Source organism: Panulirus ornatus, chromosome 8, assembly GCF_036320965.1.
Source record: "Panulirus ornatus isolate Po-2019 chromosome 8, ASM3632096v1, whole genome shotgun sequence".
Taxonomy (NCBI): domain Eukaryota; kingdom Metazoa; phylum Arthropoda; class Malacostraca; order Decapoda; family Palinuridae; genus Panulirus; species Panulirus ornatus.
Window position 1 is genome coordinate 3,370,883 of NC_092231.1, and position 22,400 is coordinate 3,393,282.

A 22,400-nucleotide genomic window follows, 5' to 3' on the forward strand; every position below is an offset into this window, starting at 1 on the left:
TTAGTGTAAAGGAAAAATATTCCTTCTTTGTGTTTTATACTGATTTGTTCTTTCTCATTATTTCTTAAATGTAAGAGCAGTCTACTTTTGCTATATTTATAAGTTTTGTAGGTGTGATGAAGAATGTGTGGAAAGAGAGAACATTATCTCTGAGAGCAAAAATGGATATGTTTGAAGGAATAGTAGTTCCAACAATATTATATGGTTGTGAGGCATCGGCTATAGATAGGGTTGTATGGAGGAGGGTTAAGGTGTTGGAAATGAAACATTTGAGGACATCATGTGGTGTGAGGTGGTTTGATTGAGTAAGTAATGAAAGAGTAAGAGAGATGTGTGGAAATAAAAAGAATGCGGTTGAGGGAGCTGAAGAGGGTGTGTTGAAATGGTTTGGACATATTGAGAGAATGGGTTGACGAAGAGGATGTATGTGTCAGAGATGGAGGGAACAAGGAGAAGTGAGAGACCAAATTGGAGGTGGAAAGATGGAATGAAAAAGATTTTGAGCACTCGGGCCCTGAACATATAGGAGGGTGAGAGGTTTGCAAGGAATAGAGTGAATAGGAACGATGTGGTATACCAGGGTTGACATGCTGTCAGTGGACTGAACCAGGGCATGTGAAATGTCTGTGGTAAACCATGGAAAGGTCTGTGGGGCCTGGATGTAGATAGGGAGCTGTGGTTTCAGTGCATTGCACATGACAGCTAGAGACAGTGAATATGGCCTTTTTTTCTGTTTTTTCTGGCACTACCCTGCTGAAGCAGGGGGCTGTGATTCTGTTTCCAGTGGGACATGGTGGCGCCGGCAGTGTTTTAAAGATAAGCAAGAATGAATATGTACATGTTTATATATGTGTAAGTATATGTGGATATGTTGATATGTATATGTAAGTGTATGGGTGTTTATGTATATATATGTGTATATGAGTGGATGGGTTATCCTTCGTCTGTTTCCTGGCGCCACCTCGCTGATACGGGATACAGCAGTCAAGTATAATGAATACATGTGTTAGAGGTGGAGGGAATGAGGAGAAGTGGGAGACCAAATGGAGTTGGAAGAATGGAGTGAAAAAGATTTTGAGCAATCAGGGCCTGAACATACAGGAGGGTGAAAGGTGTGCAAGGAATACAGTGAATTGGAACGATGTGGTATACCGGGGTCGACGTGCTGTCAATGGATTGAACCAGGGCATGTGAAGTGTCTGGGGTAAACCATGGAAAGTTCTGTGGGGCCTGGATGTGGAGAGGGAGCTGTGGTTTTGGTGCATTATTACATGACAGCTAGAGACTGAGTGTGAACGAATGTGGCCTTTGTTGTCTTTTCCTAGTGCTACCTCGCGCACATGAGGGGGGAGGGGGTTGTTATTTCATGTGTGGCGGTGTGGCGATGGGAATGAATAAAGGCAGACTATGAATCGTGTGTGTATATATGTATATGTCTGTGTGTGTATATGTATGTATACGTTGAGATATAAAGGCATGTATATTTGCGTGTGTAGATGTGTATGTATATACATGTGTATGTGGGTGGGTTGGGCCATTCTTTCGTCTGTTTCCTTGCGCTACCTCGCTAACGCGGGAAAAAGTGACAAAGCAAAATAAATAAATGAATATTTTTTTTTTTTTTTTTTTTTTTTTTATACTTTGTCGCTGTCTCCCGCGTTTGCGAGGTAGCGCAAGGAAACAGACGAAAGAAATGGCCCAACCCCCCCCCCCCCATACACATGTACATACACACGTCCACACACGCAAATATACATACCTACACAGCTTTCCATGGTTTACCCCAGACGCTTCACATGCCTTGATTCAATCCACTGACAGCACGTCAACCCCTGTATACCACATCGCTCCAATTCACTCTATTCCTTGCCCTCCTTTCACCCTCCTGCATGTTCAGGCCCCGATCACACAAAATCTTTTTCACTCCATCTTTCCACCTCCAATTTGGTCTCCCTCTTCTCCTCGTTCCCTCCACCTCCGACACATATATCCTCTTGGTCAATCTTTCCTCACTCATTCTCTCCATGTGCCCAAACCATTTCAAAACACCCTCTTCTGCTCTCTCAACCACGCTCTTTTTATTTCCACACATCTCTCTTACCCTTACGTTACTTACTCGATCAAACCACCTCACACCACACATTGTCCTCAAACATCTCATTTCCAGCACATCCATCCTCCTGCGCACAACTCTATCCATAGCCCACGCCTCGCAACCATACAACATTGTTGGAACCACTATTCCTTCAAACATACCCATTTTTGCTTTCCGAGATAATGTTCTCGACTTCCACACATTTTTCAAGGCTCCCAAAATTTTCGCCCCCTCCCCCACCCTATGATCCACTTCCGCTTTCATGGTTCCATCCGCTGACAGATCCACTCCCAGATATCTAAAACACTTCACTTCCTCCAGTTTTTCTCCATTCAAACTCACCTCCCAATTGACTTGACCCTCAACCCTACTGTACCTAATAACCTTGCTCTTATTTACATTTACTCTTAACTTTCTTCTTCCACACACTTTACCAAACTCAGTCACCAGCTTCTGCAGTTTCTCACATGAATCAGCCACCAGCGCTGTATCATCAGCGAACAACAACTGACTCACTTCCCAAGCTCTCTCATCCCCAACAGACTTCATACTTGCCCCTCTTTCCAGGACTCTTGCATTTACCTCCCTAACAACCCCATCCATAAACAAATTAAACAACCATGGAGACATCACACACCCCTGCCGCAAACCTACATTCACTGAGAACCAATCACTTTCCTCTCTTCCTACACGTACACATGCCTTACATCCTCGATAAAAACTTTTCACTGCTTCTAACAACTTGCCTCCCACACCATATATTCTTAATACCTTCCACAGAGCATCTCTATCAACTCTATCATATGCCTTCTCCAGATCCATAAATGCTACATACAAATCCATTTGCTTTTCTAAGTATTTCTCACATACATTCTTCAAAGCAAACACCTGATCCACACATCCTCTACCACTTCTGAAACCGCACTGCTCTTCCCCAATCTGATGCTCTGTACATGCCTTCACCCTCTCAATCAATACCCTCCCATATAATTTACCAGGAATACTCAACAAACTTATACCTCTGTAATTTGAGCACTCACTCTTATCCCCTTTGCCTTTGTACAATGGCACTATGCACGCATTCCGCCAATCCTCAGGCACCTCACCATGAGTCATACATACATTAAATAACCTTACCAACCAGTCAACAATGCAGTCACCCCCTTTTTTAATAAATTCCACTGCAATACCATCCAAACCTGCTGCCTTGCCGGCTTTCATCTTCCGCAAAGCTTTTACTACCTCTTCTCTGTTTACCAAATCATTTTCCCTAACCCTCTCACTTTGCACACCACCTCGACCAAAACACCCTATATCTGCCACTCTGTCATCAGACACATTCAACAAACCTTCAAAATACTCATTCCATCTCCTTCTCACATCACCACTACTTGTTATCATCTCCCCATTTACGCCCTTCACTGAAGTTCCCATTTGCTCCCTTGTCTTACGCACCCTATTTACCTCCTTCCAGAACATCTTTTTATTCTCCCTAAAATTTACTGATAGTCTCTCACCCCAACTCTCATTTGCCCTTTTTTTCACCTCTTGCACCTTTCTCTTGACCTCCTGTCTCTTTCTTTTATACTTCTCCCACTCAATTGCATTTTTTCCCTGCAAAAATCGTCCAAATGCCTCTCTCTTCTCTTTCACTAATACTCTTACTTTTTCATCCCACCACTCACTACCCTTTCTAAACAGCCCACCTCCCACTCTTCTCATGCCACAAGCATCTTTTGCGCAATCCATCACTGATTCCCTAAATACATCCCATTCCTCCCCCACTCCCCTTACTTCCATTGTTCTCACCTTTTTCCATTCTGTACACAGTCTCTCCTGGTACTTCCCCACACAGGTCTCCTTCCCAAGCTCACTTACTCTCACCACCTTCTTCACCCCAACATTCACTCCTCTTTTCTGAAAACCCATACTAATCTTCACCTTAGCCTCCACAAGATAATGATCAGACATCCCTCCAGTTGCACCTCTCAGCACATTAACATCCAAAAGTCTCTCTTTCGCACGCCTGTCAATTAACACGTAATCCAATAACGCTCTCTGGCCATCTCTCCTACTTACATAAGTATACTTATGTATATCTCGCTTTTTAAACCAGGTATTCCCAATCATCAGTCCTTTTTCAGCACATAAATCTACAAGCTCTTCACCATTTCCATTTACAACACTGAACACCCCATGCATACCAATTATTCCCTCAACTGCCACATTACTCACCTTTGCATTCAAATCACCCATCACTATAACCCGGTCTCGTGCATCAAAACCGCTAACACACTCATTCAGCTGCTCCCAAAACACTTGCCTCTCATGATCTTTCTTCTCATGCCCAGGTGCATATGCACCAATAATCACCCACCTCTCTCCATCAACTTTCAATTTTACCCATATTAATCGAGAATTTACTTTCTTACATTCTATCACATACTCCCACAACTCCTGTTTCAGGAGTATTGCTACTCCTTCCCTTGCTCTTGTCCTCTCACTAACCCCTGACTTCACTCCCCAGACATTTCCAAACCACTCTTCCCCTTTACCCTTGAGCTTCGTTTCACTCAGAGCCAAAACATCCAGGTTCCTTTCCTCAAACATACTACCTATCTCTCCTTTTTTCACATCTTGGTTACATCCACACACATTTAGGCACCCCACTCTGAGCCTTCGAGGAGGATGATCACTCCCCGCGTGACTCCTTCTTCTGTTTCCCATTTTAGAAAGTTAATACAAGGAGGGGAGGATTTCCGGCCCCCCGCTCCCGTCCCCTCTAGTCGCTTTCTACGACACGCGAGGAATACGTGGGAAGTATTCTTTCACCCCTATCCCCAGGGATAATATACATATATATATACATATACACACACACACACATACACACACATACGCACATACACACACACACACATACATATATATACATATAAAAAATGTAAGAAACAATTTAGAAAACAAACTTTTAGCTTGAAATGAATGAAAAAATGAATGTCACATAATGGTTCAACCTCTGGCTATGGAAAAGGAAATGTACAATTTATTCACACAAACGTCAATAGCAGTTCTCATCAATTTCACCACTGTATCAATAAGCTTCAATGTCTAAGCTACATTTTTCTCCAACTTCACTATTTTCTTGTCAAAAACACCATGCATGAAAACTATCACTCCAGTAACACAACTATAAACATGGAGCTGAGGGCTTTCAACCACAATCCTCCTTTTCACTTCATATGTAAGCACCCTCTCTGTCATTATGACAAACAAGCTATTCTAATATAAACAAAAAGAAATTAAAATCGCTAAAATAACCCAACGCATTGTCAATAGTACTGTTAAAGACGGTCGGTTAGTTACACGGTAATCGTTCTAAGCTTGATTTCACTGCATACTTGTAAATTTAACACTGCTAATAACAATGTTACATTTACATTACTGTAACAGCCTTCCAGTCTCATACTACCGAAGTCAGTATTACAAATTGAGTCATTATAGCAGCTTTAATCCCTGAAATAGTCATACAGCCTATTATAATCAGTGCAACAGAGGTACAACGACAAAACTACACAGGCTATAAAGCCTATTAATCATGCTAATATCAATGTAAGACGTCTTCGAGTAACAACAAAAAAAAAAAAAATCGTTCCTTTAATAAGCTACAAATCCCTATATCAAGTTTATAGCCACTAAAATGTACGTTCCATTAAAACCATTGGATGACTGCAGCAATACCCTATAACAAAGTTTATCTTAACAATAATAGTAACCCCCTACAGGTATCGTAACGATAGGCATAGCAACCACTTATTGCAAATCTTTAGAATCAATACCCACCCCCCTCCCCAAAATTACTTTACCAACTGTACACTAACAACTGTAATATCTGTATCCATATAATTCATCCGACAAATGTCACTCGCATCTTTTAGTCATATAAATTCCTGTCCACATGCACACCATACGGCTTGGCAAACACCTTAATCCGTGAACAAATTTCATCACCGTAATATGTCTCACGATGAACCTTTACAAATAAACCTCGAATATATTTATTATTATTAGAGAGAGAGAGAGAGAGAGAGAGAGAGAGAGAGAGAGAGAGAGAGAGAGAGAGCACTAGTTGACAAGGAAGTTCATTTCTTGATTTTACCAAGTTATTGAGTTACTTGTAACTTGTTTGCACATTCTTTGTGTCTGTCTTATAATTTCAAGTCTGATTTAGGAAGATTAAGAAAGGAAAGTTGATATATTAAAAAAGGAAAATTGATACAGTAGATGGATATCTTATTTAGCAAAGAGGTATATATATTTAGTACATAATCTTTAACAGTGAATTTCTGTATTTTCAGAGTATAAGGGAGATTCATAAGTACTTGTGACATTGTTGTATCAAAACATTAAGAAAGTTATTCAGTCTCTGATCAGTGATAGGATCCTAAATAGATTTTTATTTGATACAGGCAGTGTTCATCACAGCCCTCTAATGCAAACTAAATTGATGAGATGGTGGTTGAGGTATGGGAAAGAGCCAGAGTAGAGGGACATGTTGCTGTTGTGACTTCATAGGAAAATGGTGTGAAGTGTATGGTCACATTTATATACCAAGTGTATGGATATATAGTGCTGTACATAAATATTTTACCTAATTTTATTGTTTTCATTTTAATGCTCCTTCTGAAAAGGTAAATTGGAAGTACTCACATCTTGCTGCTAGTGCATGTTTTACTGGAGGATTCTCATTCTTTCTTTTTGTAGTGTATTTGAGCAAATTCATTTATTTTCATGAAAATTACTGTTATGGGATAGGATCTACTTCCATCATCATGATACATGTTGAAGCAACAGATCATGTTTCCAGTGTGAAGGCATAGATGCATTAGCTTTACTATGTTGATGTAAGTTTCCTGATAAGGGGGCATTCATTTGTATTAAGTATAGCAGGCCATTTTCTTGTTAGTAGATGGGCTGGCTCAGGTCTCTTACAAAAGTAATCTTTTATGAACAGTCAGGGTTTTAAGAGGGGTAATTTCCTCATTGTTTGCTCTTTTTTAGTGCATTGAGACTGCATTGGATGGTCTGTTAAGCCTTAAACAGTGGGTATGGTCCAGGTATCCCAACACAGAGAACACAGAAAAGGAAAAGATTTTTTTTCTTCTTGAAGTGGTTCATTAGCATTCACAAGTAAAGAAGAATTCACAGAAAGTTATGTTAGTGAGCACCTGGAGAAGTGTGAATGGTGCATTTAAAGCTCCTGGTAATAGAGAAATGAGAATTGTTTCTTTTTTTTCTGTTTAGCTTGTTTTCCTTTTTATTATCTTATTTCATACACAGGCACTGTTGGTGATAACAAGTAGTGGTGATGTGAGAAGGAGATGGAGTGAGTATTTTGAAGGTTTGTTGAATGTGTTTGATGATAGAGTGGCAGATATAGGGTGTTTTGGTCGAGGTGGTGTGCAAAGTGAGAGGGTTAGGGAAAATTATTTGGTAAACAGAGAAGAGGTAGTGAAAGCTTTGCGGAAGATGAAAGCCGGCAAGGCAGCAGGTTTGGATGGTATTGCAGTGGAATTTATTAAAAAAGGGGGTGACTGTATTGTGGACTGGTTGGTAAGGTTATTTAATGTATGTATGACTCATGGTGAGGTGCCTGAGGATTGGCGGAATGCGTGCATAGTGCCATTGTACAAAGGCAAAGGGGATAAGAGTGAGTGCTCAAATTACAGAGGTATAAGTTTGTTGAGTATTCCTGGTAAATTATATGGGAGGGTATTGATTGAGAGGGTGAAGGCATGTACAGAGCATCAGATCGGGGAAGAGCAGTGTGGTTTCAGAAGTGGTAGAGGATGTGTGGATCAGGTGTTTGCTTTGAAGAATGTATGTGAGAAATACTTAGAAAAGCAAATGGATTTGTATGTAGCATTTATGGATCTGGAGAAGGCATACGATAGAGTTGATAGAGATGCTCTGTGGAAGGTATTAAGAATATATGGTGTGGGAGGAAAGTTGTTAGAAGCAGTGAAAAGTTTTTATCGAGGATGTAAGGCATGTGTACGTGTAGGAAAAGAGGAAAGTGATTGGTTCTCAGTGAATGTAGGTTTGCGGCAGGGGTGTGTGATGTCTCCATGGTTGTTTAATTTGTTTATGGATGGGGTTGTTAGGGAGGTAAATGCAAGAGTTTTAGAAAGAGGGGCAAGTATGAAGTCTGTTGGGGATGAGAGAGCTTGGGAGGTGAGTCAGTTGTTGTTCGCTGATGATACAGCGCTGGTGGCTGATTCATGTGAGAAACTGCAGAAGCTGGTGACTGAGTTTGGTAAAGTGTGTGGAAGAAGAAAGTTAAGAGTAAATGTGAAAAAGAGCAAGGTTATTAGGTACAGTAGGGTTGAGGGTCAAGTCAATTGGGAGGCGAGTTTGAATGGAGAAAAACTGGAGGAAGTGAAGTGTTTTAGATATCTGGGAGTGGATCTGGCAGCGGATGGAACCATGGAAGCGGAAGTGGATCATAGGGTGGGGGAGGGGGCGAAAATTCTGGGGGCCTTGAAGAATGTGTGGAAGTCGAGAACATTATCTCGGAAAGCAAAAATGGGTATGTTTGAAGGAATAGTAGTTCCAACAATGTTGTATGGTTGCGAGGCGTGGGCTATGGATAGAGTTGTGCGCAGGAGGATGGATGTGCTGGAAATGAGATGTTTGAGGACAATGTGTGGTGTGAGGTGGTTTGATCGAGTAAGTAACGTAAGGGTAAGAGAGATGTGTGGAAATAAAAAGAGCATGGTTGAGAGAGCAGAAGAGGGTGTTTTGAAATGGTTTGGGCACATGGAGAGAATGAGTGAGGAAAGATTGACCAAGAGGATATATGTGTCGGAGGTGGAGGGAACGAGGAGAAGAGGGAGACCAAATTGGAGGTGGAAAGATGGAGTGAAAAGGATTTTGTGTGATCGGGGCCTGAACATGCAGGAGGGTGAAAGGAGGGCAAGGAATAGAGTGAATTGGAGCGATGTGGTATACAGGGGTTGACGTGCTGTCAGTGGATTGAATCAAGGCATGTGAAGCGTCCGGGGTAAACCATGGAAAGCTGTGTAGGTATGTATATTTGCGTGTGTGGACGTGTGTATGTACATGTGTATGGGGGGGGGGGGTTGGGCCATTTCTTTCGTCTGTTTCCTTGCGCTACCTCGCAAACGTGGGAGACAGCGACAAAGTATAAAAAAAAAAAAAAAAAAAAAAAAAATATTTAGAAAAATTCATGCTACAATTCAATGTGAGGGAGGTTGCCTAGCAAATGTGTTGGGGGGTTGGTAAAGGATTTGTTTCTTGATTTATACTGAAAAGTTTAGTCTAAGTTCAGAGATACTTATACACACAGACACTGTTTTTGCTGAATAACAAATGTATGTAGAAGTATTATACCTTTTACACTGCACGTAAATGTGAGGAGATTAATTGACTGGCATGTATGAGGAAGATGTTAGAGGTGTTGTTTCATATGAATATTGTAGGTTATCTGTTTTTTGGTACAAAAAATGTTTATGACCCCAGAGTTACTTAAAGAAAATTTGACACAGTTTTCAGCTGCGTTTCTCAAGAGAACAACATTTGATGTTTACCACATTTTAAGGGTTAAATGGAAAATTTTCCTCTTACAGATGTAAATGTTCTTTGTCCTTTAGCTTTCTGTCCTTAAGTGCCACCAGTAACCATAACCATATATTAGCGTTAATAGTCATTTTAGAATGTAAACAAAGTATCATACACACAGTGCCTGCCAGCAGTTGATCTGCAATTGACATTTGTCAAGTAATTTATCAATTTTTTTTAATTGTTCATATACTGTTATCCAGGTATGCATTTAGCATCATAACAAAATCACTTGTAAGTGCAACTTGGCACAAAAAGTACTTATTAATTGAATATTTTCATGTAATGTGACAAAGGGATTTAATCAGAATCTAAAAGCATGCTATCAAGTTCCAAAAGGACCGGTCTACCAAAACTGTTGAAACAAAACACATAAATGGAAAACCCCAGAACAATTTGGAAGCAAAACACACAACATCTTTCATTAATGTCACCTTACAGGAGCTTAAATCACACACAACAAACAACATCCCTTTTTTAAGTTAACTTATTGACCAATTCCAATGCAGAATTTGCAGCCTTCATAGAAACTCACATCAAGGATCACATGAATAGTGAGTTTTAGGCACCAAAATACAATGTATACAGATGTGACAGGATTAGAACATGTTGAGGAGTTTGGTTTTATGTTAAAGATTCTTGTTTGATAACAACTGAATGAAATTCCTTAAATAATGTAGTAGAAATACTATTTGTCAAAACTGAAAGCCATAATCTGGTCAGTGCATTAATCTAGATCCACAAGAATTTATAGAACAAATGAGAAAGACAGAGTTGTGCATCAACTACCTTGGAAACTAAGTCCCAGACTTAATCTTCAGAAGAATCTTCAACTTACCAGACACAATGTGAGAACACATAGGAAAAATATTATAGCCTAGAATCTTTCCAGAAATGATTTAGTTGAACACCTGAAGGAAAGAGAATTATCAAGACTGTGTGACATATTCTCTCTTATTCAGTAAATAGCAGAGCCCACTAAAAAATGTATGTTGTATATTTTCGTCACCAGTAATGTAGACCTATTCTTTGGCATCACCTTTTCATATACAGTGAACTCTGATCACAACTAAACAGAGGCCTTGCGCAAGCAAGCGTGTGTGCTAAACTATCAGGGCAACATACATAAACCAGTAACAGAAAAATACAAAAGGTCAAGGCTGAGACAAGTAAGATGCTCCTTTTATAAGAGGCAAAACATGAATTGTAAACTTCTTGGAAAAGCCATAGCTCACCTAGCAAATAAAAGAAAACCTGTCAGATGAGCTTAGGGATATAAATTATATACTCAGAAAGCCTCTCTTGACTTTCAGTGGGCCAAAGATCACCTTAAAGATAATCATCCCACCCAACTTCTTCATAAACAACAATCCCTTTACTCAAATCTCACTAATACACCACAGGACTTCATGAGGGCCTCTGAAAACATACCAGTGCACTTTGCTCTAGGACTGTACTCATGGAACTCTGTCTTTATCAAGAAATGGAAAATGCCACCTGCACTAACACTAAACAGCTGTGAAATAAGTCTGAACTCTGGCATCATCCTCGAGAGTTTCAAACTGACAAAACATCACCCACTCCACAGAGGAGGAACCACAACAATGCCAAAATATTTCCAACGAGTAGAACTGACATCACACATTATTAAAATTTTTGAGAGCCTCTAAGATGTAAATTGACTGACTTCATGGAATTGAAAAGTCTGACACATACGGACAACATGGTTTCAGGGTAAGAAGATCATGCCAACCTCAGATGTTTGACCACTACAATAGAATGTAGAGGCTTTGAAAATCAGAAAAGAAAAAGAATGCTGTTGATATACAGTATATCCATTTTGCAAAAGCCTTTGATAAATGTGACCATGGTGCCGTAGCACAAACTGTGAAGATGGGAATAACTGGAAAAACTGGTAGACTTACTGCTTTTTAAATGATGGATCACAACATGTGATTCAGGCTACCTCCATCGCCTGCATGGTAAAAGCTCAGTTTCTTATTTTTGATTCTGACACTAATGCAGAAAAGATTCATATTCTCAAGTGATGCTAGAATAAATGTAGAAGTCTCAAATGATGACTAGAATATTATGGAAATCTCATTAACAGGAGACATTGAGAAACTTCAAACAGACTTAAACAAATACATCTGTTGGGTCAAAAAAAAAAGGCATACTTTTCAGTGGGGAAAACACAGTACTACTCTAGTACGGGTAGGGTGAAAAAATAGAAAACTACAAAATACTAGACATACAGACACCATCACTTCACGATTGAGTGGTATAAAACACCTTAGAATGATGATTCTGATGACCTTACAGCAGTTGCCTCTTCCAAAAGATGTTTTGGTAGATCTTGAAGATGAGACAAAAGTGAAGCTAATACTTGGTAATATTGATATTCTCACAGATGGAAATTCGCTGTGTTTTAGCAGCATTGTTCAGGGGAGGGGAAATTGTAGTGCTAGAAAGTTTACAAAGCTCTTTTGCAGCATACATTAATGCACTAAAGGTTCAGAACTATGAGGAACAACTGAAATCATTGAGGTTGTACTATTTAGGGAGAATTCAGGAGAGGAATAGCATAATGTATAATTTGAAAATTGTGGAAGGCATGGCTCTCAACCTTCACTCAAAAATAATTCCTTGCCAGCATGAAAAGCATGGAACACTCAATAAAATATTACCGCTGTAATTAACTGGTGCAGTAAGTTCAAGAGAAAACCCCTCAAAAATATGGTACCCATGGGATACATAGTGGAGGAATTTAAAAGAGTCCTTTGATGTGTATTTACAGTGTACCAGATCAACCAGGCTCTGGTGCTTATGTTGGCTTATGGGCCATATCTTCCTTTAGCTTGGTCAACCAGTGACCCAGTTCAACAGTGTGGACTGATCCCCAAGCAAGAGACCTCTGAAACCATTGAAAGGTATATATAAGGAAAGATATGGCTTTGTTCATGGATCCTCTGAATTCATTTGTGCATCTTGAGTGATATTAATGAGTTCAAAGGCTGAGAGGCACCCTTCAAAAGTGCTGACAAGCTGTGACATAACAGTTCTAACTGTTTCACAACTTGAGTTAGTGATATTAGGCCAACAAATATATTAGATCATGGAGCCCCAGAATGTATTGGTTAATATACTGCAACAGCCAAGATCACAGTAGTGGATTCATGCAGGTCAAAGTGATATTACTTGCTGAAGTCATCCATCTTGATGGTAACTTGAATTATTAATGCAGCATTTCATAGACCCTTGTCATTAGATATTTTTGAATGTAAATGCGCTGTGACAAGTTACAAATTTTTTTTATATTGCATGAACTCATATAACCAGGATTTATCAGAAAACAGATCATTTGAATACACTTGTGTGAAGGCATGAATAACAGCAAATACCATATGGGATTTCTTGACTATAACCCACATCTTCTTGAGATTAAGCATCATGCTTGGGATATGATCGTGAAACACAAAGTGATTCAAGGCCATTCCCATCCTCCCCATATATTTTCTTGCCTTTACGCTTCCCATAGAATAAACCGAAATGTGTGACAAAGGGAACTACCCTTGGTGGTTGTAGAATCCAAGCAGTTGTACTGTTTGGAAAATCAAGCAACCTTAGTGGCTGAACAGTTATTAAAAATCTACTGGGTGGAAGATGAAAACATTAGTGATGCAGGGAGAAAATATAAAGGATCCTGGTAGTTGACCATTATCTCACACCTTTTGTATGCATATCTATCTGCTTCCCCCTACTTTTTTGTTAGTCATATCTTGTTTAGAAAATCAAAACAATTATAATGGTGGAAAAATTAAAAAAATGTGTTGTGGTTCATTAAATCACTACTTTGGTTAGTGGAATCATCTACATACATTCTTCTTGTCTTCTATTCTTTCTTGGGGTAACCTCTTTACACAGGCACCTAAACAGAAACATGTCCTACTCCACTTTTTGATACAATTTTTCTGTTAAATGTATGAATATATACATGCATTAAATATGTCTCACTTTTAGAAGAGGATTAGTTGGGATCTCAGAAGCCAATGTTGATCCATTACTTAGCCAGCATACAAGACAAGATGGTTGGAGAACATTGCATTTTGTTGATGCATATATTGTACCATATCCAGCTTGATTGAGCTGAAATGTGATTATGCCATATACATAACTATATTATTTGGAAAGGTGACATCAGCAGGATAAGACTTAACACTGTCCACAAAAATAATCATGTGCTTGCCTTTTAAAGTAGGCTTTACATATTGGGTATTATTTGTGGAACAAATCTATTATTCATTTATAATGAGGATAGCATATGTCTGGCAGTATGGTACAGTCTTGGAAGCCAGATGACATCATTTGCTGCCTCAGTTACTCCATGGTATTGAAAGTGGAGGAATGCAATCTTTCCTTGCCACCCTTTTATTAACCGATATATTTGCTGATGCTGTTCAAAGGGATATTTTTTCTCTACCAATGATTAACTATAGGTTTTAAGTTGTACAAGTAAATAGTAATCCATATTCTTGCTTGGAAGCAAGAAAATGTGTCCACAAGCAAGATCTCAAGATATACTGGAAGGGCTGAGTTCACCATTCAGCTTTTTTTTTTTCTGATATAATTCCTCCTTGAAAAGTTGGGTCTGGTTGACCTAGGAAGACCAGTAAGGTGACTGATAACTTTTCTAGATCAACCAGACAAACTTTCTCAAGGAGGGAAAGAAGTGTCTGAATGGTGAACTTGGCTGGCCTTGTCAGTGTATCTTGAATTCTTGCTTGTAGCATCATTTTCTTGCTGAAAAAAAAAAAAGGTATTTTCTTCCATGGACAACTTCTTTGGACCTAAGATTAGTTACTAGTAGAGGAAAAATATCACTTGGAAGAGAAATAGAAAGAATGTCAATAAGTAAGAATGACAACAAAAGTTGCATATCTCCACGCAGCACCATAGGATAACTGAAGTGGCAAATCATGTCATATTAAGTTTTCTTTACCATCAGATAGCTTTTTAAGCAATTGTATGCTGCCAAGACTTAGGATTTCATAATTTAGTTTATTCCAGCCATTCACCAACCTGACACTAACACAGTGCTTTTCTATATTCCTTCTTAAAAGCTTTAAAGTTATGACCCGTGGTTACTCTACAAGTGCATTACATTAAGAACTGTTTACTTTTGATGTTGACCAGTCTGATTTAGAAACTTGAAGGTTGTATTCAGGTGACCTACAATTCTTTTCTAGTTCATGGTGGGCAGATTTTAGCCTTCAGTCTTTCATTTTATCATAGTTTTCTTAATTCCTGTATCATCTTAGTTGCCCCTTTTATGGACTCAAATATATCTTTTTGATGTTTAACTAGACTTCAGAATTATAAAGGAACAGTTTTGGTATATGTTGTGAATAGTTATCAAATTTCCTCATTCATGCATTTATATGTGGTTCTTGTATATTATTTGCCAGTAGACAGTTAGCCTCCTAAACATATGTTATTTGCCAATTGACAGTTTGCTTCCCTAGAATTTCTCCTGATGTAGAGTTCTGGTCCCAGGGTAGCCACAATGTCCACTCTTAGGTCTCCAAATGAGCCAGCAGGGTTGTTTGTGGCCACTTTTTCCCATTATTTGAACTTCCTATTGATTTCATACGAATACTAGACAGGGCACTGATTCTTCTGGTAAGAAACAGAAGCCTTGTGTACATTGATGCCATTTTTTTTACTGTAAATTATTGTACTGTAACTTTGAAACTGTTGTGCATTACAATCATTGCACAAGATTTTCCTAACATTGTGCAATACTGTACTTTACGTTGATTAATGTTGATGTACATCACATGCTTTTCCATAGGTCATGAAATGAAGAGATTGATAAGTGGGTACCTCCTGTATTTAACATACATGTAAATCCTCAACTTTCTGAATTACATATAACTGCGAATGTTATATAGACATAGTGTTCACATGTCCATGCATCTGGGTTTAGAATGAATAAACGTCAGTGATATGGTGGTTCTCCTTTGCTGTTCTCCACTCTGAGTTTTGATATATAACTGGATGTATTAATGTAATTTAGTACATGAAGAACTGCTGATAAATGTGAAATTATTTATGTATTCATGATGATAATCTTCACTGTATGTAAACAACACCCAAAACAGCAGAATTTGAGAGATTGTCCATAAATATTCCACTAGGACATATCTGTAACAAAGTCTAAATTGAAGTTGGTCTCATTAAAATTAGTTTACTTTACGGAATACTTTTCAGGAAAGCATATGCTACATTTATGGAAGAGCTCTGTAGAATTTTTTTGAAAGGCAGGAAATTATTTTGTTGTTTTAGATACAGTGTGTGTTATTTTTCTGTATTTTCCAAGTCAGTTTTCATTCGTATTTGAGTATCTCCCATGTTAAGTCTCAAGGTGCCATTTATTTGGGATATTATTGTAAAGGTATTCTCCAACCTGTGAACATCTAATCTACAAACACCCGTGCCCACAAATGAGCTCAAAAAAAACAATATTTATTTCCTTGTCCCACATGCTGTTAATCCTCATACTTATGAACTGCAGAACTACTTTACTTAAATGTGCACTCTTCCCTTAAAGTTTTCCTTAAAATTGTGTTATAATAACTATATGTACTTGGTAATGCAATATCTATTACTATAGTCACATATACTTTCTCTTTTTTTATGTACATTGGAGGCACCGGCCACAGACAAAAGTCCACATCAAGGCTGGGCCTTAAGTGGGTGATGCATCATCATAACAAGCACCTTATTTTTTTTTTTACACAGTATGTGTCATTGGAACATGAGCACAAGTCTTTTGAATGATGCTATATACATCACTGAAATGCCAGAGTGTTAAATGTAGAGCACCTGCCCCAGCTCTGATAAATGGATGTGAAACCCCAAGTTGATATGTCAGTACAGGGGAAAAAATGAGAGTGGTACAGATGGGTAACTTGAAAAATATAGTTGGCAGTAGAGGAATCTATATATCAAAATAAAGATGTGAAAAGTGTGTGTGGTATGATGAAAATATTAGCAGAATGCATTTTTGAAACTCTTTCAGGATGGTATGGTCAGGTAGAACTTTTGGGGTTGGTAGATAGATTAATCAAGTGGAGTCCCAGTTATCCAGACCCTGCTATTCTAGATTTCTGGATATAAAGTATGTCTCAGTCAGGTAGTACATTGCTGATTGATCAAAGTGAATTCACTTGTATTCAAACAGTCAGTAAAGTGTACGACTCATCCCTACAATATCACAAACATCATTTCAACGTATCTCGGGACATTTCATGCCCACAATGAAGATACTGATAATTTATTGCTCACTTGCCCTGCTTAGACACAGACACAACAGCACTACACTTCATGACCTATGGTCCCCCACCCATTATATGTAGCTGGCCTCTTAAGCACTGCAATAGCCCCTTAGGAGATAGAAGGGATTCCTGGGGCAGGAATATAAGGCAAAGAGGATATATATGTCAGAGTGGAGGGAATGATGAGAAGTGGGAGACCAAATTGGAGGTGGAAGGATGGAGTGAAAAAGATTTTGAGCGATTGGGGCCTGAACATACAGGAGGGTGAAAGGCCTGTAAGGAATAGAGTGAATTGGAACAATGTGGTATACCGGGGTTGACGTGCTGTCAATGGATCAAACCAGGGCATGTGAAGCGTCTGGGGTAAACCATGGAAAATTTTGTGGGGCCTGGATGTGGAAAGGGAGCTATGGTTTCGGTGCATTACGCATGACAGCTAGAGACTGAGTGTGAATGAATGTGGCCTTTGTTGTCTTTTCTTAGCGCTACCTCGCGCACATGGGGGTGAGAGGGGTGCCATTTCGTGTGTGGCAGGGTGGCGACGGGAATGAATGAAGAAAGCAAGTATGAATATGTACATGTGTATATATGTATATTTCTTTGTTTGTATATGTATGTATACGTTGAAATGTAAAGGTATGTATATGTGCATGTGTGGCAGTTTATGTACATGCATGTGGGTGGGTTGGGCCATTCTTTCGTCTGTTTCCTTGCACTGCCTTGCTAATGTGGAAGACAACGACAAATTATAATAAAGAAAATAAGTATGTGAACAGGTTTAGGGCGTTAGTGGACTCTGCTTCCATGAGGTTTCACTGCAAGTGAAAAAAAAATAACTTTTGGCAAGGATGTATTATTGGGAGGACAGTAGTGTCAAAGGACTTTTTAATCCAAAGGGGTCCACCTTTTCCTGCAACTGGAAGGAGCAGTAATTTAGGTTGCCGTAGCCCCTGCAGAGAGATTGTGAGTAACAACAGGATTCTTTCTTAGAAAGGTTCAAGAATAATGATTTTATTTATTATAATATTATTATACTTTGTCACCGTCTCCCGCATTAGCGAGGTAGCGCAAGGAGACAGACGAAAGAATGGCTCAATCCACCCACATACACATATATATACATACACATCAACACACACACACATATACATACCTATACATTTCAATGTATACATATATATACATACATAGACATATATACACATGTACATAATTCATACTTGCCTTTATTCATTTCCATCGCCACCCTGCCACAAATGAAATGACAACCCCCTCCCCCGCACATGCACAAGGTAGCGCTAGGAAAAGACAACAAAGGCCACATTCATTCACACTCAGTCTCTAGCTGTCACGTATAATGCAAATGACATGATAAATAGATAAAATGAGTATAAGCTAATGTACCTGTCCTTTGTGTTGGTTACGAATTTTAAGAAAATGGATGGGTGGATGCCATGACAAATACTATCTATCTGCCTATCTATATTTCTGATGCCTGTTCCCTCCAGGAACTCCCATCATGGGTACATCAACATTTACTGATGTATATCTTCATCTTGAAGCTTTCCACTGCAGCTTCCAGGCTACATTTTGGGAAGGGGTAGGAAAGTAGGCATGTATGGGTGCCAAATACTTACACATGATGATCAGTCTTGGTTACCCTGCAGACATAACTGGGGAGGGAAGCACAATTTTTGTTGATGTTGCCATGCTTGCCACTTTCCACTGTATACAGTGCCTGCATAGATTAATGATAGTTACCTGTAACTTCCGCTTCCATGGTTCCATCCGCTGCCAGATCCACTCCCAGATATCTAAAACACTTTACTTCCTCCAGTTTTTCTCCATTCAAACTTACCTCCCAATTGACTTGACCCTCAACCCTACTGTACCTCATAACCTTGCTCTTATTCACATTTACTCTTAACTTTCTTCTTTCACACACTTTACCAAACTCAGTCACCAGCTTCTGCAGTTTCTCACATGAATCAGCCACCAGTGCTGTATCATCAGCGAACAACAACTGACTCACTTCCCAAGCTCTCTCATCCCCAACAGACTTCATACTTGCCCCTCTTTCCAAAACTCTTGCATTTACCTCCCTAACAACCCCATCCATAAACAAATTAAACAACCATGGAGACATCACACACCCCTGCCACAAACCTACATTCACTGAGAACCAATCACTTTCCTCTCTTCCTACACGTACACATGCCATACATCCTCGACAAAAACTTTTCACTGCTCCTGACAACTTGCCTCCCACACCATATATTCTTAATACCTTCCACAGAGCATCTCTATCAACTCTATCATATGCCTTCTCTAGATCCATAAATGCTACATACAAATCCATTTGCTTTTCTAAGTATTTCTCACATACATTCTTCAAAGCAAACACCTGATCCACACATCCTCTACCACTTCTGAAACCACACTGCTCTTCCCCAGTCTGATGCTTTGTACATGCCTTCACCCTCTCAATCAATACCCTCCCATATAATTTACCTGGAATACTCAACAAACTTATACCTCTGTAATTTGAGCACTCACTCTTATCCCCTTTGCCTTTGTACAATGGCACTATGCACGCATTCTGCCAATCCACAGGCACCTCACCATTGGTCATACATACATTAAATAACCTTACCAACCAGTCAATAATACAGTCACCCCCTTTTTTAATATATATATATATATATATATATATATATATATATATATATATATATATATATATATATTTGTATGTATATTTGTATGTAGCATTTATGGATCTGGAGAAGGCATACGATAGAGTTGATAGAGATGCTCTGTGGAAGGTATTAAGAATATATGGTGTGGGAGGCAAGTTGTTAGAAGCAGTGAAAAGTTTTTATCGAGGATGTAAGGCATGTGTACGTGTAGGAAGAGAGGAAAGTGATTGGTTCTCAGTGAATGTAGGTTTGCGGCAGGGGTGTGTGATGTCTCCATGGTTGTTTAATTTGTTTATGGATGGGGTTGTTAGGGAGGTGAATGCAAGAGTTTTGGAAAGAGGGGCAAGTATGAAGTCTGTTGGGGATGAGAGAGCTTGGGAAGTGAGTCAGTTGTTGTTCGCTGATGATACAGCGCTGGTGGCTGATTCATGTGAGAAACTGCAGAAGCTGGTGACTGAGTTTGGTAAAGTGTGTGAAAGAAGAAAGTTAAGAGTAAATGTGAATAAGAGCAAGGTTATTAGGTACAGTAGGGTTGAGGGTCAAGTCAGTTGGGAGGTGAGTTTGAATGGAGAAAAACTGGAGGAAGTGAAGTGTTTTAGATATCTGGGAGTGGATCTGGCAGCGGATGGAACCATGGAAGCGGAAGTGGATCATAGGGTGGGGGAGGGGGCGAAAATTTTGGGAGCCTTGAAGAATGTGTGGAAGTCGAGAACATTATCTCGGAAAGCAAAAATGGGTATGTTCGAAGGAATAGTGGTTCCAACAATGTTGTATGGTTGCGAGGCGTGGGCTATGGATAGAGTTGTGCGCAGGAGGATGGATGTGCTGGAAATGAGATGTTTGAGGACAATGTGTGGTGTGAGGTGGTTTGATCGAGTAAGTAACGTAAGGGTAAGAGAGATGTGTGGAAATAAAAAGAGCGTGGTTGAGAGAGCAGAAGAGGGTGTTTTGAAATGGTTTGGGCACATGGAGAGAATGAGTGAGGAAAGATTGACCAAGAGGATATATGTGTCGGAGGTGGAGGGAACGAGGAGAAGAGGGAGACCAAATTGGAGGTGGAAAGATGGAGTGAAAAAGATTTTGTGTGATCGGGGCCTGAACATGCAGGAGGGTGAAAGGAGGGCAAGGAATAGAGTGAATTGGAGCGATGTGGTATACCGGGGTTGACGTGCTGTCAGTGGATTGAATCGGGGCATGTGAAGCGTCTGGGGTAAACCATGGAAAGCTGTGTAGGTATGTATATTTGCATGTGTGGACGTATGTATATACATGTGTATGGGGGTGGGTTGGGCCATTTCTTTCGTCTGTTTCCTTGCGCTACCTCGCAAACGCGGGAGACAGCGACAAAGCAAAAAAAAAAAAAAAAAATATATATATATATATATTTTTTTTTTTTTTTTTTTTTTTTTATACTTTGTCGCTGTCTCCCGCGTTTGCGAGGTAGCGCAAGGAAACAGACGAAAGAAATGGCCCAACCCCCCCCCCCCATACACATGTACATACACACGTCCACACACGCAAATATACATACCTACACAGCTTTCCATGGTTTACCCCAGACGCTTCACATGCCTTGCTTCAATCCACTGACAGCACGTCAACCCCTGTATACCACATGACTCCAATTCACTCTATTTCTTGCCCTCCTTTCACCCTCCTGCATGTTCAGGCCCCGATCACACAAAATCTTTTTCACTCCATCTTTCCACCTCCAATTTGGTCTCCCTCTTCTCCTCGTTCCCTCCACCTCCGACACATATATCCTCTTGGTCAATCTCTCCTCACTCATTCTCTCCATGTGCCCAAACCATTTCAAAACACCCTCTTCTGCTCTCTCGACCACGCTCTTTTTATTTCCACACATCTCTCTTACCCTTACGTTACTTACTCGATCAAACCACCTCACACCACACATTGTCCTCAAACATCTCATTTCCAGCACATCCATCCTCCTGCGCACATCTCTATCCATAGCCCACGCCTCGCAACCATACAGCATTGTTGGAACCACTATTCCCTCAAACATACCCATTTTTGCTTTCCGAGATAATGTTCTCGACTTCCACACATTTTTCAAGGCTCCCAAAATTTTCGCCCCCTCCCCCACCCTATGATCCACTTCCGCTTCCATGGTTCCATCCGCTGACAGATCCACTCCCAGATATCTAAAACACTTCACTTCCTCCAGTTTTTCTCCATTCAAACTCACCTCCCAATTGACTTGACCCTCACCCCTACTGTACCTAATAACCTTGCTCTTATTCACATTTACTCTCAACTTTCTTCTTCCACACACTTTACCAAACTCAGTCACCAGCTTCTGCAGTTTCTCACATGAATCAGCCACCAGCGCTGTATCATCAGCGAACAACAATTGACTCACTTCCCAAGCTCTCTCATCCCCAACAGACTTCATACTTGCCCCTCTTTCCAGGACTCTTGCATTTACCTCCTTTACAACCCCATCCATAAACAAATTAAACAACCATGGAGACATCACACACCCCTGCCGCAAACCTACATTCACTGAGAACCAATCACTTTCCTCTCTTCCTACACGTACACATGCCTTACATCCTCGATAAAAACTTTTCACTGCTTCTAACAACTTGCCTCCCACACCATATA

The 22,400-nt window shown here is 39.8% G+C and overlaps 1 protein-coding gene across 4 annotated transcripts in view; it reads left to right on the forward strand.

Annotated features, from left to right (window-relative positions):
* LOC139749750 (eukaryotic translation initiation factor 4E type 2-like) overlaps positions 1 to 22,400 on the forward strand; it is a 46,270-nt gene that overhangs the window by 17,944 nt on the left and 5,926 nt on the right. Inside the window, exon 8 of one of the 4 annotated variants that reach the window (XR_011713031.1) lies at positions 6,565 to 6,703. The exons of 2 other annotated variants lie outside the window; for them this stretch is intronic. Coding sequence is in view for 1 of the 2 variants with exons in the window: in XM_071663954.1 (XP_071520055.1) it covers positions 6,565 to 6,598 (34 nt within the window). In the remaining variant the exon portion in view is untranslated. Of the gene's footprint in view, positions 1 to 6,564; positions 6,742 to 22,400 lie in introns of those variants that run through there. One more of the 4 variants, XM_071663954.1, reaches the window with a different exon arrangement.